The following is a 24774-nucleotide window of genomic DNA, read 5'->3' as shown; positions in this document are numbered from 1 at the left end:
GGTGCTCTGCTAACTTCTCTCTGGTGATTCCTCTCCACAGGCCAATCTGCCTCCCCTGTACGGCTGGGACCACCCGGGCTCTGAGGAAGCCCCACCCACAGACCACCTGCAGGAATCATGGTAAGAAGAGCAGGCCTGTTTGCGTGAATGGCCAACCTACTGCAGAGGTGCCGCAGAGGTAGTACAAGCAGCAGACTTTGTGGCATGCCTAGCAAAGAGGGCGTGAGCTGGCTTATTATTATTATTATTATTATATTCTGTCTCATCCTTGATTTGCCTGGACTTGTGGCAGACTTGCCCCAAAGGCTGGCCACCCATGATCCTGACCCTTGCCAGGTTCTCTCTTTTTTCCCTTTCCCCCACCCACCCACCCCCCGTTTCTAGCCTTCCCAGTATACCTCATGTTAAGAGGAGCCCCGCTGAATCAAGCCCCCAGGCCCATCTTCTCCCCTTTCAACAGCAGGACCCAACCTCTCTGTGCTCTTTTGTTTCCCCCAGAGGAATTGCTCCTGACCATTGGGAACATCCCGTCATTTTTTGTGACTGACTGTAAACACGAGCACGAACAGGCCAAGGGGCTGTCTCGCAGGACAGTGAAAATCAGGAATAGTGAAAAGGTGAGAAGGGAGAACTGCGCCAGGATACCCCTTTTTGACCCGGGGACCACTAGCAATATTCAGGCGTCTTATAAAAAATATGCAAGAGCAAGAACCCAAGTGATGACTCTCATTTATCCTCAGGACAGAGGTAGCCAATGTTGTCCTCTCCAGACCTTGTTGGAGTCCCAACTCCCATCGGCTGGCATAATGGTCGGATGGTTGGAGTTGTGGTCCGCCAACATCAGGAAGCTACCAGATTGGCCATGCCTGCTGTAAGACTCTCCACTTCTGCCATGTAGAATTGCCTCCCTGGAGAGGTGCCTTGCTGCTTGCCTGTTTTATCTCAACAGGCTTCCTCTGGTTGCAAATTTTAATCGCTGCTGGTTTGCTACGCTTTGTTATTTTAGCCTTCAGTACGGATGTTTTTCTGGGACACAGGAGGCGCTGTGGGTTAAACCACAGAGCCTAGGACTTGCTGATCAGAAGGTCGGCAGTTCGAATCCCCACGATGGGGTGAGCTCCCGTTTCTCGGTCTCTGCTCCTGCCAACCTAGCAGTTCATGGACCTGCTCCTGCCAACCTAGTCCATGCAATGCAGGAATCCTTGTCCAATGCAGGACTCAAACCCACAACTCTGAGTCTTATGCATAAGAGTCTTATGCTCTAGGGACACAGGTGGCGCTATGGGTTAAACCACAGAGCCTAGAACTTGCCTATCAGAAGGTCGGCGGTTCGAATCCCCGCGATGGGGTGAGCTCCCGTTGCTCGGTCCCTGCTCCTGCCAACCTAGCAGTTCGAAAGCATGTCAAAGTGCAAGTAGATAAATAGGTACCGCTCTGGCGGGAAGGTAAACGGTGTTTCCGTGCACTGCTCTGGTTCTCCAGAAGCGGCTTAGTCATGCCGGCCACATGACCCGGAAGCTGTACGCCAGCTCCCTCGGCCAGTAAAGCGAGATGAGCGCTGCAACCCCAGAGTCTGCCACGACTGGACCTAATGGTCAGGGGTCCCTTTACCTTTACAGATGTTTTTGTTGATATTTTTGCTGGGCAAAAAAAGCAATAAAGCAGCGCAGAGCTAGAGCTAGAGCATTTTAAAGCACAGACCCGTGCCTCGAAACACAAAAAGGATTAATGGACTATGCTGAACCGGATAAGATGACAGGAAGGATTTGAAACCGGAGGGATCAGAGATTCTCAGAAGACTGGAGTAAATATGTGAACTATTTGAAAAGCAACTGTAATCAACAGATTACGCTAGTAGGATTGCGATAAGTTTTGTAAGGAGGAATATGCGAAATATTGCAGGGAAAGTTTAGGAATAGAAATTATTCGTTAAGGATTAGTAAAAAGTAATAGTGAAATTAATGAAATGCAGATTAAGTGACAAAATTGAAAAATCTTCTGATGTACAGTAGTTGATGGAAGTCCAAAATATTGTATAAGATAAAAATATATGCTATATGATCTTAGGAAATTATATGCAAAATTTAATTAATTAAAAAAAAAAAAAAACACGAAAACGAGGCCTGGATGAGCCCTAAGCACCAGTGAGCAGAATTTAATTTTGCTTTCTCTCCAATGTGCTGGTTCCCTTTGGCCTTAAGGGGAAAAAATTATGGAGAAACAATGTAATCGGACTGTTGATGGGGGGAAAGAAGCTTAGTGAGAGCTGGGTGTTAGGGATAATTTGGTGTCTGGCGTCCTTGCTGTCTCCTCTAGGTTGCTTCACTTTGTCCCCACTTCCACATGCCTAGAAAGGAGGGACCCGAGTGTTTTCCCCTTGCTCTGCTCCTTTGAGGGAAAACCTGCCCTTTAGAAGAGTTTGGATTTGATATCCTGCTTTATCACTACTCGAAGGAGTCTCAAAGCGGCTAACATTCTCCTTTCCCTTCCTCCCCCACAACAAACACTCTGTGGGGCTGAGAGACTTCAGAGAAGTGTGACTAACCCAAGGTCACCCAGCAGCTACATGTGGAGGAGTGGAGACGCGAACCCGGTTCCCCAGATTACGAGTGTATCACTCTTAACCACTACACCACACTGGGAAAACCCAAGTTGCCATTTGCTCTGGTTGAGCGCTAAAGAGCAGTTTCCTCCAATGGAAATCCACAGGACCAGAGGAAATGTGGGAAAGCCCTTGGAATTTTAGCACCTACAATTCTTAATAGAAAAAGCATCTGGTTTTTTAAAAATAAAAGTTATAACTTTTATAACTTTAAAGTAATTTCAAGGGAGCAGAAAAGACTTGATATATGTGGAGACAGGTGCACAGATGTTGTTAGTCCAGGGATGGAAAGAAGATAAAGTTCCTACCAGAGAAGAATGGCTAATTAAATTGTTGGACTATGCCAAAACGGCAAAACCGACCAAAAAGCTCAGGAACTAGGAAGACCAAAACTTTAATAAGGAATGGGAAAAACTTTAAATTTACCTTGAAGACCACTGTAAGCCATTGAAAACACTAGCAAGACTGCATTAACACTTGTAAATGTAATGAGAACTATGGACACCATGGAGTTATTGAAAAAAGATGCGGTAGAAATAATAAGTAATAATAAACATTCACTTATACCCTGCCCTTCCCGGTTCAGAAAACCGGGCTCAGGGCGGCTAACAACAAATTTAAAACATTTAATTGTAAAAGCAGCATAAAATACAGTATAAAAACATGAATAACAATAAAATTCAAAGTTCAGAAATCAATTTGGGGAAAATCCATCTAATAAGCATTAGATAGTCACCAGGGCTAGCTGGCTGAATTAGTCCTACTTGGGGCAGCAAGGAGGCCAGGGGAGAATTAGCTGTGGAGTCTCAGACCGGGTGATCTTCATAAAAGGGGAGGGGGAGGGAAGAAAAGGGAAATAAAAGATCAGGCTGAATTCAAATTAAAGGCCAGGCAGAATAGCTCTGTCTTACAGGCCCGACGGAAGGAGGTTAAATCCTGAAGGGCCCTGGTCTCATGGGACAGAGCATTCCATCAGGTCGGAGCCATCACTGAAAAGGCCCTGGCCCTGGTGGAGGATAGTTTGTCTTCCTTAGGGCCTGGGACCTCTAAACTATGGTTATTCATTGACCTTAAGGTCCTCTGCGGGGCAGACCAGGAGAGGCGGTCCCGTAAATACGACGTAGAAAAGGTTTAACAACAGAATGCAAGGAGGGGAAGCTGGGAAGTCCAGAGATTTGGAGGAACCTTATAACTGTGGATGTGTTGTGGTATTATTTTAATTTTAAATTTGTAAAACCAAATAATGTGGATAAGCCCTACTAGCAGTGAACCCACCTTTCCTTCTCTCCCCTCAGAAAATTGGTTGCGAAGCGGATGCCAAGAAAGCCTCCCAGTACGTAAACGTCACGGACGTCTCCCAGGTGGTGACTGAACGCTTCTTATGCACAGGGGGCGCTGACCCTGAAGTGGACCCCAACACTTGCAAAGGTGAGGAACAGCACCTCCTCCTGGGACACCCCAGGAACCACAGCCAGGGCTGCCTGTGCGGACTTGCTTCGAGTTTCACATTAAGGCTGCGTTCGCAGAAAAACGTGAATCGCTTTTAGGGGGACAGTTCAGGACTTGAACGTGCTTGCTTCTTTCCCCAGAGAGTAAAGACCAGGAAGGATACCCCTCTAGTTGTCTGGGCTCTGCTTCTTCTTGCAGAAGCCTCCTTCTTTGGCGATCACTCATAGCCGAGTAAGATTGTCTTCCATGAACATGGTTTCAACAGTGAGTCCGTAAGTGACTGTGGAGGCCAATTCTGGATCCACACGTCCTTCCACAGTGGGGACATTGGTTTCCGGGTGGGAGCTGATCACGGTGTGGATTTGCCAAGCGTGTCTTCCTCTTAGCACGTTTCTCCCTTGCGTCCTGAGTTTGAGTGTCTTCAAAGCCCATGACCCCTTTGGTAAAGGCTGTACTTCAATTGGAGCGCTCTTAGGCCAGTGTTTCCCGGTTGTCAGTGTTTATACTACATTTTTTTTTAGATTTGCCTTGAGAGAGTCTTTGAACCTCTTTTGTTGACCACCAGCGTTACACTTTCCATTTTTAAGCTCGGAATAGAGTAGTTGCTTTGGAAGACAATAATCAGGCATCTGCACAACATGAGCAGTCCAACGAAGCTGATGTTGAAGAAACATTGCTTTGACACTGGTGATCTTTGCTTCTTCGAGTACACTGGCATTAGTGCGCCTGTCTTCCCAAGTGATGTGTAAAACTTTTCATAGACACCGTTGATGGTCTTGCGGAAGCAGACAGCTGCCCATGTATATGTTGGGAGAAGCTGCCTCATTGCCCGCGTTGAAGTAAGATCACATGTCTAAAGCAGCGTGACATCATTTAACACATTGGTAGCTTCTCCGGAACCCAAAGGGTGCTGAGAGTTGCAAGGAATCCTGTGTTCTCCTCAGAGCGCTAAAATTCTCAGTGGTTTAAGTCAATCCTTTTTCCCAGTCACCCAGCGTGGCTGGGGTAACCCAGTCAGATGAGCAGCATATAAATAATAAATTATTATACTGTGGTAATAATAATAAGGGTGGCGCTGTGGGTAAAAGCCTCAGCGCCTAGGGCTTGCCGATCGAAAGGTTGGCGGTTCGAATCCCCGCGGCGGGGTGCGCTCCCACTGCTCGGTCCCAGCGCCTGCGAACCTAGCAGTTCGAAAGCACCCCCGGGTGCAAGTAGATAAATAGGGACCGCTTACCGGCGGGAAGGTAAACAGCGTTCCGTGTGCTGCACTGGCTCGCCAGATGCAGCTTTGTCACGCTGGCCACGTGACCCGGAAGTGTCTCCGGACAGTGCTGGCCCCCGGCCTCTTGAGTGAGATGGGCGCACCAACCCCAGAGTCTGTCAAGACTGGCCCGTACGGGCAGGGGTACCTTTACCTTTACCTTTATTATTTATACCCCGTTCATCTGGCTGGGCTTCCCCAGCCACTCTGGGCGGCTTCCAAAAGAATATAAAAATACTGTGATACCTCAGGTTAAGAACGTAATTTGTTCTGGAGGTCCGTTCTTAACCTGAAACTGTTCTTAACCTGAAGCATCACATTAGCTAATGGGGCCTCCCACTGCTGCCGCACGATTTCTGTTCCCACCCTGAAGCAAAGTTCTTAACCTGAGGTACTATTTCTGGGTTAACGGAGTCTGTAACCTGAAGCGTCTGGAACCCGAAGTACCACTGTATTATTATTCCCAGGGGACTCTAGGAATTGTAGCTCTGGGAGGGGAGTAGAGGGTCTCCTTAACTACAGTCCCCTCATTGTGTAGAACTGGAACTCTGGTACATGTATATAGCTTCAGACTTGAACATCACACCCCCTCTGATAATTCCCTTTCCTTTTGCTTCTAGGCGACTCTGGTGGTCCCCTCATCATTCCTAAAAGGCAACGTTATATCCAGGTAAGCGTGGACTCCAAGTGGCACCGGGCTTCTCTACTGGACCCCAAACCAGGCCACCGGTTCCAAATGACTTGCCAGTTCCTGGTGTTCTTTATAGGCAGGGCTTTGTGTTCCCCAATTCTACAGCTGCACCACACAAATGTGGCATGGGGGGGCAGCAGAAAAGTAATCGCAAGGCTTGGTTCTCTTTGATAGCACACTCTGAAGGTCAAAGCAAGCTGCACATTCAGCTGTTTCGCTTTATCCCATTAGTAGCCTTCCCTTTCTCCCAAAGGAACCCGCTGACGGCAAAGCAGTTAAAAGGTCTAAAAACAATTCCAATACAGATACAGAGCAGCAAAGGTCTTTGCTTAGAAGGTTTTCAGTATGTGCTAAAAAGACAAGAGACAGCTCCTGTCTAATACCGTACTGGCCCAAATATAAGTCACACTTTCCCCCCCAAATTCCGACTGTGAAAAGTTAAAAGTGCGGCTTATATTTGTGGATATTTCACCCCTTCCATTGCAAGAATCTCATGATGTTTTCAGAAAGGAGGGGGCGGAATCTGCTCATTGCTTCTTCCACTCCAGCCTGACTCTGTGGGAGTCTGAGTGTTATCTGTGTAGAGATAAGATGACCGCATAAGGATCTGTAAAACTCACGAAGTTCAGAAGCCTCCTTTGGCTTTAGTTTATAGTTTATTTTAGTTTGCAGTAGCTGTAAAATAAAGAAGTTAAGCTTCAGAGCTGTCGTTCATGTAATTCAGACTCTGCTGTGCTCTGCTGACTTTGGGGCTCACAGCTCAAAGTTGTGAGTCCGTTGCACTTAGACCTGCTCTCCCGCAATGGAAGGTCTCTGGAAGTGCTTCTCAGCTCGCCTGGCCCAGTCGGGGCAGAAGAGGTTGAGCCCAGTCGTTGGCACCGGCTCAAAGGCGAAGCTGACAATATTCACAACATTACAAAAAGCCCAATATTGCTGCTGAAAGAGACATAGAGTGAACCCCCCTCTTAACTCCTGCTGGAGCCCTGGCGAGCAGGAGTGGCAAGCGGGCAGCCACTGACGCTATCACTTCACGCTTCCTGCTGTGCTCCTCCACTGTCATGGGGGGGCAGAGTGCCGCCGGGGGCTGCCTTAGCAGCGCTGCCATGCAATCCTCCTCTGCCTGCCTCGCCACTGTTAATGGAGTGGGGGGGCACCCGCCTGGCACAGTGAGGCAAGCTATGTGCTCCCCGCAGAATGTCTCTTCTTGCCCAGCCACTGTTAGAGGGGTGGTGTGCCTGCCTGGGGGGGGGGGGACAGCCGGTTGTGGTGGCAGGTATTTTTTTCTCTCTCCACCCCCCCCTTGAATTTTAAGGGTGCAGCTTATATTCAGGCCAATACAGTGGTACCTCAGGTTAAGAACTTAATTCGTTCTGGAGGTCCATTCTTAACCTGAAACTGTTCTTAACCTGAGGTACCACTTTAGCTAATGGGGCCTCCTACTGCCGCCATGCAATTTCTGTTCTCATCCTGAGGTAAATTTCTTAACCCGAGGTACTTTTTCTGGGTTAGCAGAGTCTGTAACCTGAAGCGTCTGTAACCTGAGGTACCACTGTACGGTATGCCTGGTAGTCTCACTCCAGCCTCTTCTCCCCCCCCCCCCTGCAGGTGGGCGTGATCAGCTGGGGCGTGGTTGACGTTTGTAGAAACAGGAAACTGCCTGTCTGCGAAACTGGCCGTAATCGCCACGAGATGTCTCCTGCCTATGCCAGGGATTTTCACATCAACCTCTTCAAGGTCTTGCCTTGGCTCAAGGAAGAGCTCCGGGACGAGGGACTGGATTTCCTGTAGACTCTTCTCCCCGATTCCCCCACCCTCCACCTCGCACCTGGGGTGGTTTGTGTAAATAGAACGCGTACCTTGAAATCCTGTAAAGTGAATGCAGTTTTAACAATTGTATATTAAATTCCATTGTACGAAGAAAAAGGATAAATAGCTCTCTTCTGTGATACTGGTGTCTTTCGGATAGCTGTGAGTATTTCACCCCAGTTACGAGTTTATATCCGATTAGACTTCAGCAATCTCACAATCCCAAGCTTCTATTTTCCCTCCCCCTTTCTCAAATAAGTTTTTAGATCAAACAAAGAGATGAAATTGAAGACATCAAAACATGTTGTTTTTCAAAAAAAAAGAGACACCAATGTGCCACAGGATCTCTTCCCTCATACCAAACCACCGATAGGGTCTATCCTACATAAATCTGCCTAATAATCTTTGAGCATCATCTAATATGCGGCCATCACAATTGTTCTCTTACTACACCTTGCCTTCCTGATTCCGTGGCCAGGTGCATTATAGAACAAGTCTTTCCCCCACGGGCTCAGGTGCATTTTGAGGTACAGACTTGGAGAGAAGCGATACGGTGCTTTTTCGAAGACACAGCCAATGTTTATTTGCACATCTTAACAACAACAACAACAAAAAGCAAACATTTAAGAAACACCCCACCGCTCGAAATGGGGATTGTCCCACAGGCCTCAGAAGATGTCTTCGTTGTAATCGACCTGGGATCGCTTGTCCCGGTGAGAGCCCTTGACGCTATTCTTCACAGCTGGGAAAGAGAGAGGGGGGAGGGACATCTAGGATCACAGATCACAACAAGGCAAAGGTGACCAGCTTCTCTCACACTACCCAGCTGAACCTCTGAAGACGATAAAAGAAGCAGATTCTGGGGCAACTGGTGGTGGACTCCCAGGCCCCAAAACCCTTTTAAGCGAGTGGGATATATTATTGGCAGACTGAAAGTTGCTGGTTGCTATTACTAGCACACACTTCTCTGGGAATCTGACCCCACTTACCTCTCTGATTCCTCTCATCAAAACACGGGAGCTTGGGAGATCCCTGAGTTCCATATCCCCCACTACCAACACTCAAACCACTTCCCATCGTCTTGGAACTTGGTTCCTGCCTCCCCATTCCAGACCCCTCTCCTCCGGCACTTACCCAAAGACCCCCACACCGATTTGCCGGTGGCTGCGTCCAGCATGGGCTGCTTGCGGGCAATGCTGACTTTCAGCTGCACATCTTCCACCACCTTTCCGTTGAGCTGTTAAGGAGGCAAGGAGGTGGGGTGCCTTAATCCATTTCTACGGAAATTGATCCATGGCCCAGAGAGCCCTGAAGCACCTTAAAGATCGATAGAACCATTTTTGCCTCCTCCCCTGCCTCCAAGTCTTGCCCGCTCTCTGTCACAACTTCTTCCTGCTCACAAAACCCTGTTGCCTCTTCTGCTCCCGACACCTCCTGCCCCCCCCAGTCCTCTCTCTCTTCTCCCTCTGATCACGTGTCATAGACCCACCACCAATCCCCAGGCTCTGAGCCTATGCTGTCTCCCATCACTCCTCTACATCCAGGGCAGACTCACGAAAACCCATGGACTTAATTCTAATGACTAATGTTGGGTATCACCCCATTCCTTTTTTCCCCTAGGCTCATTTATAATTATTATTATTATTATTATTATTATTATTATTTATTATTTATACCCCGCCCATTTGGCTGGGCTTCCCCAGCCACTCTAGGCGGCTTCCAACAAAATATTAAAATACCGTAATGCATCAAACATTAAAAGCTTCCCTAAACAGGGCTGCCTTCAGATGTCTTCTAAAAGTCTGGTAGTTGTTTTTCTCTTTGACATCTGGTGGGAGGGCGTTCCACAGGGCGGGTGCCACTACCGAGAAGTCCCTCTGCCTGGTTCCCTGTAGCTTGACTTCTCGCAGTGAGGGAACCGCCAGAAGGCCCTCAGCGCTGGACATTTCAGGCAACTCCGAGGGGAAAAGCAGTGGCAGTTACCTCAGCAATGGCTTGGTCCGCAGACTCCATCTTCTCATAAGTGACAAAAGCACAGCTGAGGGGGAAGAGAGAAGAGGGTTAACGGCTGATCTCTGGAAAAAGGCATTGTCTTCTTGGCTGCCTTACCTTACCAGCAGTGTTAGAAACTCAAATATGTAAGCTAGGCGCCAAATGTCTCCTTTAACCAAGGTTGCGGTCACTGAAACGGAATGCCTAGCTGCCATGTTTTGGCAGGACAGCTCTAACGTCTTTATTTTTCAAATGACAGACGTGACTGTGATTCTCAGTTACACCTACGCTTAGTTCAGATGACAATCTTGATCTAGGTTGAGCTTTGAGAACTTAAAGAAGATTTGCTTTATCCAGGGACAGACCACATATATATTGGCCTATTCTCATGTATTTTTTTTAATGGTGACAGTAGTAGTTTTGGCAGGATAGGGGGCAGGCTGGTGTGGGGGACTCCCTGGTCCTGAATGGGGTAACTGTGCCCCTGAAGGACCAGGTGCGCCGCCTGGGAGTCATTTTGGACTCACAGCTGTCCATGGAGGCGCAGGTCAATTCTGAGTTCAGGGCAGCTGTCAACCAGCTCCATCTGGTACGCAGGCTGAGACCCCTGCGCACTATCTCGCCAGAGTGGTGCATGCTCTAGTTATCTCCCACTTGGACTACTGCAATGCGGACTACGTGGGGCTACCTTTGAAGGTGACCCGGAAACTGCAACTAATCCAGAATTCGGCAGCTAGAATGGTGACTGGGAGCGGCCGCCAAGACCACATAACACCGGTCCTAAAAGATATACACTGGATCCCAGTATGTTTCCAAGCACAATTCAAAGTGTTGGTGCTGACCTTTGAAGCCCTAAATGGCCTCGCCCATGTCTACCTGAAGGAGTGTCTGCACCCCCATCGTTCAGCCACCGAGGTCCAGCTCCGAGGGCCTTCTGGCAGTTCCTTCACTGCGAGAAGTGAGGTTACAAGGAACCAGGCAGAGGATCTTCTCGGTAGTGGCACTCACCCTGTGGAACGCCCTCCCATCTGATGTCAAGGAAATAAACTACTATCTGACTTTTAGAAGACATCTGAAGGCAGCCCTGTATAGGGAAGTTTTTAATGTTTTATGGTGTTTTAATATTCTGCTGGGAGCTGCCCAAAGTGGCTGGGGAAACCTGGCCAGATGGGCGGGGTATAAATAATAAATTATTATTATTATTATTATTATTATTAGTCGTTCATAACGTAAGAATATTCTTCACAACCATGAGCAGGGCAGTGAGGTGGAGCAAGTGAAGACAAGCAACAACAATTACCGTATTTTTCACTCTATAAGACGCACTTTTCCCCTCCTAAAAAGTAAGGGGAAATGTGTGTGCGTCCTATGGAGCAAATGCAGGCTGCGCAGCCGGAACGCTCCTCCTGCCCTGAAGAGGCTTGGCATGCTATCTCAGAAGCCAGAACAGCAAGAGGGATCGCTGTTTACGCTGCGCAGTGATCCCTCTTGCTGTTCTGACTTTGCTTCACTGGAGAGGCGCTGCGCAGAGACGGAAAGCTGCGCAGCGCCCCTTCAGCAAAGTGGGAGACGAAACGGAGCCCCTTCCATTTCTCCTCCCACTTTGCTGGAGTGGCGCTGCGCAGAGAGGGAGAGAATATATTTTTTTCTTGTTCTCCTCCTTTAAAACTAGGTGCGGCTTATGGTCGGTTGCGTCTTATAGAGCGAAAAATACAGTAAGTATACCGTTGATCGCTGCTTCTGCACAGGCTATACAGAAAGGGCATTTTGGCTCCTGAAATTCATTGATACTGATACAGGATGTGGCATCAGTACGAGAAAACAGTTTCCAGATCCAATGTTCCCTAGGAATGCAACTCCAGATGGGGGAGATGTCAGGCGCCAGCCTACCTGGTAATGCCAGGGATTGAACCTGTGACCTTCTGCATGCAAAGCACGGCTCTGCCCTCAATATATTAGTAGTAGTAGTAGTAGTAGTACCGTCCCCATCTAACTGGGTTGTTCCAGTCCCCCTAGGTGGCTTTCCTGGTGCATGTCCATATGGGAGTGAGGTGTCGTTTGCATGTTTCCCCCGGTGGATCTGGCCCAAGCTTTGCCTCTTGGGCCAACCTTGCCTTCCTTCCCACCACTCACTTGCGGGGATTGTCCATGGAGAGATCAATGATGTTCCCGAAGGGCGAGAAAGCGGTGCGCAGCATGCTCTGCTTCATGTCCGCCCCGTAGACGTACACCGTGTTCCCTTTGCGCGGAGCACGTCGGTCCGGGAATGAATCCGAACCTGGGTTAGGAAAGGAAGATTGACAGGTCAGAAAACACTCCTGTCGCCCCAAGGCCCACTTAAAGCCAACAGTGTGATGCGGCAGCTAAAAAAGCCAATGCAATTCTGGGCTGCATCAATAGGAGTATAGCATCTAGATCAAGGGAAGTAATAGTGCCACTGTATTCTGCTCTGGTCAGACCTCACCTGGAGTACTGTGTCCAGTTCTGGGCACCACAGTTCAAGAAGGACACTGACAAACTGGAACGTGTCCAGAGGAGGGGAACCAAAATGGTCAAAGGCCTGGAAACGATGCCTTATGAGGAACGGCTAAGGGAGCTGGGCATGTTTAGCCTGGAGAAGAGGAGGTTAAGGGGTGATATGATAGCCATGTTCACATATATAAAAGGATGTCACATAGAGGAGGGAGAAAGGTTGTTTTCTGCTGCTCCAGAGAAGCGGACACGGAGCAATGGATCCAAACTACAAGAAAGAAGATTCCACCTAAACATTAGGAAGAACTTCCTGACAGTAAGAGCTGTTCGGCAGTGGAATTTGCTGCCAAGGAGTGTGGTGGAGTCTCCTTCTTTGGAGGTCTTTAAGCAGAGGCTTGACAACCATATGTCAGGAGTGCTCTGATGGTGTTTCCTGCTTGGCAGGGGGTTGGACTCGATGGCCCTTGTGGTCTCTTCCAACTCTAGGATTCTATGATTCTAAACCTAGCCGGATGCCAAAACCCCTTTGAAACCTTGCCTACTTCCTGGGGACTCGATGTATCCTAGTTCACAACTGGCTCACGTGATACAGTGGTACCTCAGGTTACAGATGCTTCAGGTTACAGACTCTGCTAACCCATAAATAGTACCTAAGGTTAAGAAATTTACCTCAGGGTGAGAACAGAAATCGCACGGCGGCAGCGGGAGGCCCCGTCAGCTAAAGTGGTACCTCAGGTTAAGAACAGTTTCAGATTAAGAACGGACCTCCAGAACGATTTAAGTTCGTAACCAGAGGTACCACTGTATTCAAAACCTGATGCCAGCAACTCCGTGAGATCGTAATATCCAGAGCCACACCCACACCCTACATTTAAAGCGCTATGAGAGCACTTTGAACAGCAACGGCTTCCCCCAAAGAATTCTGGGAGCTGTAGTTTCTTAAGGGTCGTTAGAGGGGTCGTTAAGAGGAGAGCGGAGTCTGTAACCTGAAGCATATGTAACCTGAGGTACTATTGTATTTTAAAAATCCAATTTAATTTTTTTAAAAAACCATTTAAAATTTGAAAAATCTGATTTTATTTATTAAAAAATCATTGATTTTTATCCACCCTGCCCCCAAAGAGTCCTTACGGCGGAAGCTGCCTTCTCTGTCTCTGTCTCTGTCCCTGTCTCGGTCCCGATCCCGATCCCGATCCCTGTCCCGGTCTCGATCCCGGTCTCTGTCGCGCTCTCTGCTCCGGTCCCGGCTGCGATTACGGTCATAGTCCCACTCGAAATTGCGGAGGTTCTCCCCCCGGTCTGGCTCTTTGTCCGGATCCCTGCCCACTTCTAGATCCTTCTCTGGATCCCGCAGGCGATCGCTAGAGCTCACAAAGCTGGGGAAGAGCATGGAACGGGAGAGGCGTCATTTATACCCATTTTTATTTCACTTTGAAGGCAGCATCTAAAGAATGTGCGCCGTCAAATCACAATTTCAATAATACAATGCGATTTGTGAACCGCAGGTTACAAATAATTAATAATAATAATAATAATAATAATAATAATAATAATAATAATTTATTATTTATACCCCGCCCATCTGGCTGGGTTTCCCCAGCCACTCTGGGCGGCTTTCAGTTATTTTTCTCTTTGACATCTGATGGGAGAGCGTTCCACAGGGCAGACGCCACTACCGAGAAGGCCCTCTGCCTGGTTCCCTGTAACTTGGCTTCTCGCAGCGAGGGAACTGCCAGAAGGCCCTCAGCACTGGACCTCAGTGTCCGGGCAGAACGATGGAGGTGGAGACGCTCCTTCAGGTATACTGGACCCAGGCCATTTAGGGCTTTAAAGGTCAGCACCAACACTTTGAATTGTGCTCGGAAATGTACTGGGAGCAATCAGAGGTACAGTGGTGCCCCGCAAGACGAATGCCTCGCTAAACGAAAAACCCGCAAGACGAAAGGGTTTTCCAATTTTTAGCGGCTTCGCAAGACGAATTTCCCTATGGGCTTGCTTCGCAAGATGAAAGCCCATAGGGAAATCTCCGGGGACAGCGGGGAAGCGCAGCGCGCCTTCTCCTCTGTTCCTGGACCTGTCCTGAAGGCTTGCGGTGGGAGGTCCGGAAACAGAGGAGAAGGCGCGCAGCGCTTCTCCTCTGTTCCCGGGGCTTGCGGTGGGAGGAGGGTTTTTCCTCCCCACCGCCAACATTCAGAACAGCATTCTGAATGTTGGCGGTGGGGAGGAAAGCCCTCCTCCCACCGCAAGCCTTCAGGACAGGTCCGGGAACAGAGGGGAAGGCGGCAGCGCTTCTCCTCTGTTCCCGGACCTGTCTTGAAGACTTGCGGTTGGAGGAAAAGCCCTTCTCCCCCGCCAGCCTTCAGAAGAGTTCCCCGCAGGGCTCTCCAAGCTGCGGATAGCAGCCTGCTGCCCCTATCTGCAGCTTGGAGAGCCCTGCGGGGAAGTCCTGCAGGGCTCCCCAAGCTGCGAATGTCTGCCCCGCGCGAGGGGCGCTCTGAAGCAGAGCGCCCCTCGCGCGGGGCAGCAGCCTGCTATCCGCAGCTTGGAGAACCCTGCGGGGAAGTCCTGCAGGGCTCCCCAAGCTGCGAATGTCTGCCCCGCGCGAGGGACGCTCTGCTTCAGAGCGCCCCTCGCGCCGGGCAGCAGGCTGCTATCCGCAGCCTAGGCAGCCCTGCAGGAACTCTTCTGAAGGCTGGCGGCGGGAGAAGGGCTTTTCTTCCCACCACCAGCCTTCAGAAGGCTGTTCTGAAGGCTGGCGGTGGGGAGAAAAGTCCTTCTCCCCCCGCCAGCCCTCAGAAGAGGTCCGGGGACAGACTGTCCCCGGACCTGGTCTGAAGGCGGTCTCCCTAGGAACGCATTAATTGATTTTCAATGCATTCCTATGGGAAACCGTGCTTCGCAAGACGAAAAACTCGCAAGAAGAAAAAACTTGCAGAACGAATTAATTTCGTCTTGCGAGGCACCACTGTACCACTGTAATCATTTTTAAAAACACATTTCGAAACCACCGCCAGTGCCAAAAATTACCTGCCATTAATAAATAATTTGAAAATGCACTTCGAACCAGCACAACAAGCAACCAAAAAACTGGGAAACCAGCAGCGTAATCAGTGAAATAATCCTTATTAGGTGTCATTTGAAACAAATAGATCTTCAAAGGCCTAAGCCGATAAGGCCATTTATCCCTTGAGAAGGCATCAACAGATCAGAGTAGGAGTGGGGAGCCTCATAATTATTAAACTGCCACAACCCAAACACTGTTTGCTGGAGTGCTCTGGGATTTGGCCTGATCCTACAGGCTAAAACAAATATCGAAAGGTCAAATCATCTAGATTTTATTATGAAGAGAACCAACCTTTCATAGAGAGACTTCCTCTGGGGACGCCGTGACTGAAACAAAACATTTTTTTTAAAAAAATACATCAATCATTGTATTAAAATTAGCAGCTAGTAGCCCTGGGCTGAAACAAGAAACTTCTGGTAGCTAAAAACAAACACCCCTATTCTCTCTTTCGCCACCCCAAAGACCTTTTGGGATCTAGTTCCTTCTTGTTTCATCAATTCCACAATGTCATGTGGCAGCTACAAGCATGGATGACTGGCTGAACTGTGGCTTAACAGGGGTTGGGGTGGAGCTCATGGAGTGGAGCTCAAAACGGTTTCCTTGCTTTCTTCAGCGTCGATCCCTTTGGCTACATCCTGGGAACGCGAGATCAGCCCTGCTGGGTGAGACCAAATACCCCATCTAGCCCAACAATCTGCTCTCCCAGTCATAGCTGTCAACTTTCAGATTTGAAAATAAGGGATCAGCAGCCTTGAAAGTAAGGGATCAGCAGCCTCACCTGTCCTGGGGACAGTCTACGGGATATCTAACAATCCGGGATAGCAGCGGGAAGCAGCGCTGGAATAAGGGAATTTCCCGCATAAAAGGGAAGGTTGACAGCTATGCTCCCAGTTGGCCAACCAATTGTCTAAGGCAGCTGTTCCCAATTGCCTAAGTATCAAGCAGTCTTTGTTTTTCAAAAGCCAAGCCATGGACCTCCTCCTTTTGAAAAAGTTGACATCTCTGTGGTAGTTACTGTTCTGCGGGAACACTGGCCTAAGGGAAACCTGCAATCAGGATCTGAGCATGAGAGAACCTTCCTCTCCTGATATTTCCAGCAATTGGCAATGATACTGCCTCTGACGGTGTGGGAAGTAAAACCTGGAGGCAGGAAGCTTGATTTGAGCTTTCCTGGATACTTTTTTTAAAAAAACATTTTATTAAGGGTTTTCTTGTTTTACAGTGTAAGTGTAATGCCTCATATTTTTTTTCCCCATGTAACATTTTTACAAATCCGTTTCATTTGTTGAGGCATTAAGGGGAGAAGAAAAAAGAAAGAAAAAAAAGAAAAAAAGGGGTGGAGGGAGGGGAGATGGATGGGGGTGGGGTCGGGTAGCGGTGTTTCTATTATGCTTAATGTATGTAGAGTTTGGTGTCAGCGTTGTTTGTGTCGTTCACTTGTGTTCCTTTGGTGGTGAGAGAGGTTGGGGTTGGCCTAGGGTGTGGTTGTTTGTTTGTGGTTGGCTGTGGTGATCTTTGTTTTCGTGTGTGAGTGGGGTGGGTGGGTGTTTTGGATCAGGTTAGCCATATTGATTTGTATGCTGTTGGTGGATTATTGTCGTTGTCCTGTTGGGCTGTGTATGTGATAAAGGGGAGCCATACCGGGGTGAAGGCGTCTTCTTCTGTTTGTCCCCGTGTCAGTTTCAGTTTATTGGTTAATTTTTCTAGTAGGGCTGTTTCCCATACTATTTGGTACCATTGGTCCATGCTTACTCCTGACAGGTCTCTCCAGTGTCTGGTTATGGTGTTTCTGGCTGCTGAAAGAAGGTGGGTTATGAGTTCTTTGTGGTGTAAATGGGCATTGTTGTCTTGGAAGATGTTTAGTAGGGCCAATTCACTTTCCTGGATACTTGTGCTTGGATACTTGGATGGAGCTCTGAGCATACTTGGACCACATGGCCCTTCCCACTATGAAAAGTGGCTGGCATCCATCACAGAACCTTGCCGGCCTGTCTGAAGGTGTGCTGGGGCCCACAGCACCAGCAGTTCCCATGGACCTATCCTTGTATTTTGGGGGAAAGGCTACAGCTCCACGGGAGAGCATGTTTTGCATGCAGACGGCCCCACGTCTGATCCTCCAGACTCCTTGCCTGAAACCCTGGCGTGGACAGTACTGAGTTAGATGGGCCAACAGGTCTGCGTCAGTAAAAGGCAGCTTCCTCCATGTGCACCAGCTGAACAGGGGAGCTCCATAAAGGATGCAGAAACAATTTATGCTGCCCTGGGGCACCCCTGTGAACCAGCGAAGGCGGAGGAGCAAGCAGGATTGCCTAGCTGTATGCCAACCCACCCCATTTCCCTCCCTTAGCCGGGAACTCGAATGCCAGGTACCTCTTGAGAATCGTCGTCTGCAGAGATGCTGCGCTGAAAAGGTTGGAAAGTTGTGACTGGTCCTTTCTCAGGATCCTAAAGACAAGCAAGATGTTAAGGCCCTGCTGAAGACAACCCTGCTCCTCTTTCCCACAGTCTCTGTTAGGGCTGGGGGAATATATCGATATATTGCCCAAAACTGGTTTGAAGTCCATGTTGTGGTATCGGTTCATAATTTATGACCTGGCAAAATATAACACAAACCATGATGTGTGTGTGTATGTGTGTGCGCGCGCGTTTGATGCAGGAAAAACCGTGAAGCCAGCCAATGCCTTATTTCAGACATCACGATACGTTGGCATATTTCAATGTTTGAGGTAAAGGGACCCCTGACCATTAGGTCCAGTCATGACCAACTCTGGGGTTACGGCGCTCTCGCTTTATTGGCTGAGGGAGCCGGCGTACAGCTTCCGGGTCACGTGGCCAGCATGACTAAGCCGCTTCTGGCGAACCAGAGCAGCACACGGAAACGCCGTTTACCTTCCCGCCGGAGCACTCCCTATTTATCTACTTGCACATGACGTGCTTTCGAACTGCTAGGTTGGCAGGAGCAGGGACCAAACAACAGGAGCTCACCCCGTCGCCGGGATTCGAACCGCCGGCCTTCCGATCGCCAAGTCCTAAGCTCTGTGGTTTAACCCACAGCGCCACCCGTGTCCCTATTTCAATGTTTAGCTGGTGATATATCACAACACTGACAACCAGACACCCCCCAGCCCTAGTCTCCACCCACTTAGCTCCCCTTACTTTCAGCTTCCCTTCCAGCGTGCGAGAGCGCTTGAACCCCGAGTTCTTGTTCTCGGCTTTGATAGCGCTGATGGCCCCCGTTTTCACGAGCATCTTGGCTTGCTCCGTCGCTGTGGCCGTGTCCACGACCGGCTGGTCAGAGATGGCTGCCGGAAGAAATGCCAGTGAGTGTCCCAAGTGTTGGTGGACCCAGGTGCACCCTACTCCACTTCACCCACCTCCCTTGGTGGAAGTCCGACTTACAGCGTTTAATTCCTCCCTGGCTGGCTTGGCTGGTTGAACTCTGCTGCTTCTTCAAGGCCATGAGGGCCTTTTTCTGGGGAGGAACAACCACAACAACCATATTGAATGTGGCATCTTCCCTTCCCTCCCGTCCTCTTCTGTTGTCATCTACCAACAGGTGACCCTGTGGTTCTCAAGAAATTGCTGGGCTACAACTCCCCATCATCCCAGAGGCATGTCTCATGAGACCAGGGCCCTGTGGGATTTGATTTCTTTCCGCAGGGCCTGTAAGACAGAGTTGTTCCGCCTGGCCTTTGGCTTAGAATCAATTTGATTCCCTTGATTTGATTTCTTTTTTTTTCCTTTCTCCTCCTGTGATGAGACTGCATTTTAATGTTTTAATGTTGCATTTTAATCTTGTTTTTTAAGTTGTATTTCAATCAACTTGTTTTTATTATTGGTTGTTAGCCGCCCTGAGCCTGGTCTTGGCTGGGGAGGGCGGGGTATAAATATTATTATTATTATTAGGTTGTCCACTGTGAGAACAGAATGCTGGACTAGATGGGCCCCATAACATGCAAGAGGGAGCAAGCTTGTTTTCTCCTGCTCTCAAGGGTAGGACTCGAACCAATGGCTTCAAGCTACAAGAAAGGAGATTCTGACTACGCATCAGGAAGAACTTTCTGGCAGCAAGTGAAACGATCTCCCTTGGGAGGTTGTGGCTCTCCTTCCTCAGAGGTTTTTAAGCAGAGGTTGGATGGCCATCTGTCATGTATTGTTTAGCTTGCTGCATAGATGACCCTGCTGGAATTCCTGCTCCATGACTGCAGTCATAGGAGTGTTGTCTTTCACATGACGGTATGTGTTTTGACTCCACAGAGTGGGAAGTGACGGAGACAGGATGTTTGTGTTACTGTGTTCCGTGAAGTGGGACTATTGCCCTTTGTTCTTTTTCTCTTTGCTGTCTGATGCTAGAGAGAGAGGGAGCCATGTTGCAGTGGTCCGTGTGTGTTTATATGTAAATAAAGTAGATTAGCCAAAATGCTGAGTTGCTGAAGTCTGTTACGTAATTGCGCAAACTCTGCAGATCCCTAAGTGTGCCGGTGTCGGTTGGCATCAGTCGCTGTGATGATCGGGCAGAAGAAAGCTTTTGAAGCTCCCGAACGAAAGACCAGGAGGGAAGGAACATGCCAGTTGGACATGTGTCTCTGCCAGGGTCCTAGTCGAGTGTAGGCTGAACTCCTGACAGACACTTGGGGTCCCTTCCGACTCTATGACTCTATTATATGATCCAGAAAGCTTCTTTCTATTCTTGTCTCTGATCGTTGGCCACGCTGGACCAACAGCCTTGAACAGCCAACAACAACTTGATTCAGCCTGGCCTGCCTAGGGTGGAATCTCCCCCTTGGCATCGACGAAAAGGAGTCTGACCTTTTTCTTGAGTTTGGCAAACTTCTTCTGCAGTGCCTCCTCTTCATCTGTCAGTCCCGGGGGTAAGACAATCATGGCTGATAAGCAAAGTCACCGTCTGGAAAGGGAAGACAACAAAATAGGCCATCAGCGGCAGCTTGTGGGTTGTTCAACCAACCTGGGTCCATAGTGCAACATGGCTTCTTCCTCCAACACCTTTAAATGGTTGTGGAGAAAAGGGGATTGCAGATAGGGTCTCCATATAAGCAAGAACAAACAACGCCACCTGAGAAGGCTCTGCTGGATCAGGCTGATAGACAGCCCATCTAGCCCAGAATTCTGATAAGCCCATGTAAAAACAGGATGTTGGACTAGATGGGCTGTCAGCTGATCCAGCAGGTTCGCAATATTTTTAAAAATATTTAAAACTAATAGCAGCCAAGAGAATAGGGAAGGTACAAAAAGAAAAAAGATGCATTTCAAGTGTCAAAAGCATGTGTGTCTCCAGCAGTCAGCAAAAACTACATAACAAAAGCACCAGTTTCACCTCTGGCGGGGAGGGAATCCTACACGTTATTCCAGGCACCATATTCCATTGGAAGACAAATTTAAGTGCCAAATTTGGGTCATGCCAACTACAGTGGTACCTTCAAGTTACAGACGCTTCAGGTTACAGACTCTGCTAAGCCAGAAATAATACCTCAGGTTCAGAACTTTGCTTCAGGATGAGAACAGAAATTGCGCGGGGGCAGCGGGAGGCCCCATTAGCTAAAGTGGTACCTCATGTGAAGAACAGTTTCAGGTTAAGAAAGGACCTCCAGAACGAATTAAGTTCTTAACCCAAGGTACCACTGTACAAGCACATTTGCAACTTGGCTTTGCACGAATATCCCACCTTTGGCAGCGTCATAGCTACGGGAGGTGGCTAGCCAGGGTTTGCTTGCCCCAGGGTGAAGCTTTCAGGGGGGCGCCATTAAGGCTCCCAGCCTGTGTGTTTGTGTGCGCGCGCGCATATACACGTTGTTGTTGTTTTTTTGCCAAACTAAGTCTTTGACCCAGGTGCCCCTGCCTTTGGTTTCCAGTGGCAATAGACAATGAGTAAGCCTTAGTTTTGTAACGAGGGGAGGTTGCAGCCTCTGCCTGCCCCTGCATGCAAAAGGGTATCCCAATAAAGGGACCCAGGAAGAGTTGCAATAGGAATCCCTGGGGGGGGGGGTTACCCCTTTGGCTTGGAGGCAATTTGATTCCCTCCCTCCCTTTCTTTTTCCTTTCTCCTCCTGTGATGAGGCTGCATTTTAATATTTTAATGTATTTTAATCTTGTTTTTAAGTTGTATTCATTCAACTTGTTTTTATTATTGCTTGTTAGCCGCCCTGAGCCCGGCCTTGGCTGGGGAGGGCGGAGTATAAATAAAAATTATTATTATTATTATTATTATTATTTATCATCCATAGCACCCTCACCCACCCACCCCCAGGTTAGATTGACCCTAGAAGGCACTCCCAACAGAAGGGCTGGAGTTGAAAATGGTATACCCTTGTTGTAAATAAAAATATGCCCTTTTCCCTTATGGGGTATCCAAGAGCCCATATAGAGTCCTTACATAGGTTCCCTATTGGTAGGAGAAAATAACAGAGGCCAACCAGAGAATATTGAGAAGCAAAGCAGCTAGTAAGCTTGATCTTTATTGATCTGTTGCAACAGGGTGCTCCCTCACATGCAGGAGAGGGAGAGGACCCCCAAAATTGCTGTGCAAGGGCTTATAAACACTTTTGAAATTCCCATCCTGTAGGTCAAGACCACCCCCAGAAACATTATGCATTCATCACAGAAGGGGTGTAACCTAAGACCACCCCTCAGATAAGGCGGATCTAAAACAGAACATTTGCATGTTGTTTTCTCCTGTCGCTTTGTTTATTTCCTGTCTGGCAGGTTACTTGATTGGATTTCTTGGGGAGCCTGGCCAGTCTTTTGTAGTGATAAGGCTCACACCCTTATTCAAACACAGATTAAGACAGGATTTGTGAAGGAAGAGACAATGGGGAGGCTTTCCCATTTTGACCATGCAGAGAAACATTTGCTCAGATTAGGAATCAAAATGGTTCCAGGTTGGCTTTCCTGTGCTGATCTATGTACGTGTGGTTATGAACGTTGCCATATATCTAAGACCATAAAATTCCTATCACACTCCCTCTCTTTCTTTTTCCTTTCTCCTGCTGTGATGAGGCTGCATTTTAATATTTTAATGTTGTCTTTTAATCTTGTTTTTAAGTTGTATTCGTTCAACTTGTTTTTATTATTGCTTGTTAGCCGCCCTGAGCCCGGCCTTGGCTGGGGAGGGCGGGGTATAAATAAAAATTATTATCATTATTATGATTATTTGTCAGCTATAGCACCCTCACCCACCCACCCCCAGGTTAGGTTGACCCTAGAAGGCACTCCCAGCAGAAGGGCTGGAGTTGAAAATGGTATACCCTATAATGCCTAAGCATGCAAACCAATAAAAGTTGTGGCCTATTCGACCCTTTCTTCCCTTACACTCGTTTTCCTGCCTGCTTATTTACTGGGGAGACCTTGGAATGCAACGCGCTCTGCACCAATCACAGCCCTCCTCCGGCCTCCCACTCACCAGCTGCTCCCGCGTCCTCTCCCTGTTGCGCGAGCCTTCTCTCCCAGCACGCTCTAGACACGCCTCTGAGACAAGCCACGCAGCGGGAGGAAGTCTATACGTATATTTGCATAAGGCACCCAGCAACGCGAAGCCCATTGGCTGATTGGCGGCCGCGATGAAAGGAGAGCGCTCGAGCGCGTTTAGGAAGCGATTTACATATCGGCCGCTCATTGGCTGAATTGCGCAGCAGCGCGGAAACGTTCGAAACGCGAACAGTTTGAGCATGCGTAAGACGCGGGGGCGAGACGTTTGCAATTTGCATGCCGCGCCGCCATTGGACAACAGTGAGCGGGCCCCGCCTGCGTTGAAAATGGAACCAAGCGGGCCCCGGCTGCTCTTCCAACGACTGCTTCCGCTTGCTTCCAACCGGGCGCTCCGCCTCCGACTGGAATTCGACCAATCCCGTGTCGGCGTCGTCGCTCGCTTCCGCTTTTCAGCGGCTTCCGCCCGGCCGAGTAGCGACAGCTCCTCCCTGCCTTTGGAGTCGCTTTCAGCCGTGTGGCCGAAGCTTCCGCCCTCACCAAGTTGGGCTTGAAGGAACACTTCCGGGTTAGGGGTTGGCCACGCCCCTGGGCGAGCTGTGGAAGTGGCGATGGAGGTGGAGAGGATAGGTGAGAGAACCTTGGCAGCGCCTCCCCTTTGGAACTCCCTGCCACTTGAGATCAAGCAGGCGCCTTCGACGGGATCTTTTCGGAGGCTGCTGGAAACAGTCCTGTTTAGATCAAGCCTTGCCCAGATGCTTAAAGAGCTGGAGCAATTGTAGCCTTTTTTTTTTTTTAGTATTTCAGCTTTCGTATGTTTTAAAGGAGGGTTGTGAATTCAATACTCAATACTGTTTTATCATTTGTAAACCTGAAGAGGGTTGTTGTTTTTTAACTGTCAAGTGGTGTGTAATTTTTATGAAATGAATTGTTGGCATCCGTCTGTCTCAAGAGACAATGGCGTGCATTCAAACCTCTGGAGAATCACAGCCCGCTGTGGCTGCAGAGACCGGGAAGGAACTCATAACTGCTGCCTCCAGCGTAGTTTTTGCTGCAATTGCAGCACCAAGGTGACCTCCCTGGGGCGCCAGCCTGGTCAGCGTGAATGGAGGTCCTGGGTTGCCCAGACGACAAGGCTCCCTCCTCCCAGGGTTACAACATAAAAAAGACACAGCACAGAAGGGAAAACTGAGCAAGCTCAGGCACCACGTCTTGAAAGCTACATAGCCAACTGAAAATGGGGAAAAGTTGAGGGAAAGTAAAAATTACTTTGTTTGCTCATGCTTATATAAGGCCATTATTAATTTATTTGGTTTTTTTTAGAGAGAGAAAACAAAGAACATTTTAAGTAACGTGAATAAAGTAATAACGATCAATAAAACACAGGTAAAAGCAAAGTTATGAAAATCTAGTTATCTAGTACAGACATCCTCGTTTTGTGCCAGGGTTCTGTTCTGGACCACTGCATGCATTGGCAGAACAAGCATAAGCCCACTTTGCTCAGTTCTGCCCCTTTTCATGATGCCTTTCACCCTGAGAAGTGCACTCCATTCATAGCTGTCAAGGTTTTCCTTTTTTAAAGGGAAATTCCCTTTTTCCGAATAGGATTCCTCGCACGAAAAGGGAAAAGTTGACAGCTATGACTCCATTGTCTCTCAAGAGAGATAGATGCCAACAACAACAAAAGATCACCAGGGATGTTTATAATAGGTCATAAAACAGTAAGCCAGATAATAAAACAGACAATAATAAGATACTATTATATGGTTTTGTTGAAATATTATATGTCCTAATGGGCTTTTATTGCTGCGAGATGCTTCTCAGCTTGTTTAGAAAAGTGGCACACATATTTTTCATCAAATAAAACCAAAGGAATCTGACCTTTGCATCAGTAAACTTTGCCTTTCCTGGACGTAATTTAAGCAAAGGGTGGATAGCCATAATTCAGGGTCCTGTAGCTGCATTCTTTTTTGGGGTGGGTGAAAATATATTTATTG

At 48.5% G+C, this 24774-nt stretch overlaps 3 protein-coding genes across 3 annotated transcripts in view; 2 read left to right on the top strand and 1 right to left on the bottom strand.

Annotated features, from left to right (window-relative positions):
- CFB (complement factor B) overlaps positions 1–7926 on the top strand; it is a 30983-nt gene extending 23057 nt beyond the window's left edge. Inside the window, exons 14-18 of the mRNA XM_081852603.1 lie at positions 41–120; positions 499–617; positions 3898–4030; positions 5933–5982; positions 7609–7926. Of these exons, the coding sequence (XP_081708729.1) occupies positions 41–120; positions 499–617; positions 3898–4030; positions 5933–5982; positions 7609–7791 (565 nt within the window). The 3' untranslated portion in view covers positions 7792–7926. The remainder of the gene's footprint in view (positions 1–40; positions 121–498; positions 618–3897; positions 4031–5932; positions 5983–7608) is intronic.
- Positions 7927–8363: 437 nt separating this feature from the next.
- On the bottom strand, positions 8364–22893 carry NELFE (negative elongation factor complex member E). Its single transcript, XM_081853779.1, has 11 exons — positions 22755–22893; positions 20147–20243; positions 18737–18809; positions 18494–18639; positions 17708–17782; positions 15629–15663; positions 13405–13649; positions 11935–12079; positions 9793–9847; positions 8944–9046; positions 8364–8551 (listed from the first exon to the last, which is right to left on the bottom strand). Exons 2-11 carry the CDS (start codon positions 20219–20221, stop codon positions 8478–8480), a joined length of 1026 nt encoding a protein of 341 aa, XP_081709905.1. The 5' UTR covers positions 20222–20243; positions 22755–22893; the 3' UTR covers positions 8364–8477.
- A 289-nt stretch (positions 22894–23182) lies between these two features.
- Positions 23183–24774, top strand: part of SKIC2 (SKI2 subunit of superkiller complex) — a 45630-nt gene continuing 44038 nt past the window's right edge. Inside the window, exon 1 of the mRNA XM_081852335.1 lies at positions 23183–23407. Within this exon, the coding sequence (XP_081708461.1) occupies positions 23389–23407 (19 nt within the window). The 5' untranslated portion in view covers positions 23183–23388. The remainder of the gene's footprint in view (positions 23408–24774) is intronic.

The sequence above is a fragment of the Podarcis erhardii genome, assembly GCF_964252035.2.
Source record: "Podarcis erhardii genome assembly, chromosome: 2".
NCBI lineage: Eukaryota > Metazoa > Chordata > Lepidosauria > Squamata > Lacertidae > Podarcis > Podarcis erhardii.
The sequence above is the reverse complement of the archived record's forward strand: the minus strand, read 5'-3'. Positions and strand labels throughout refer to the sequence as shown.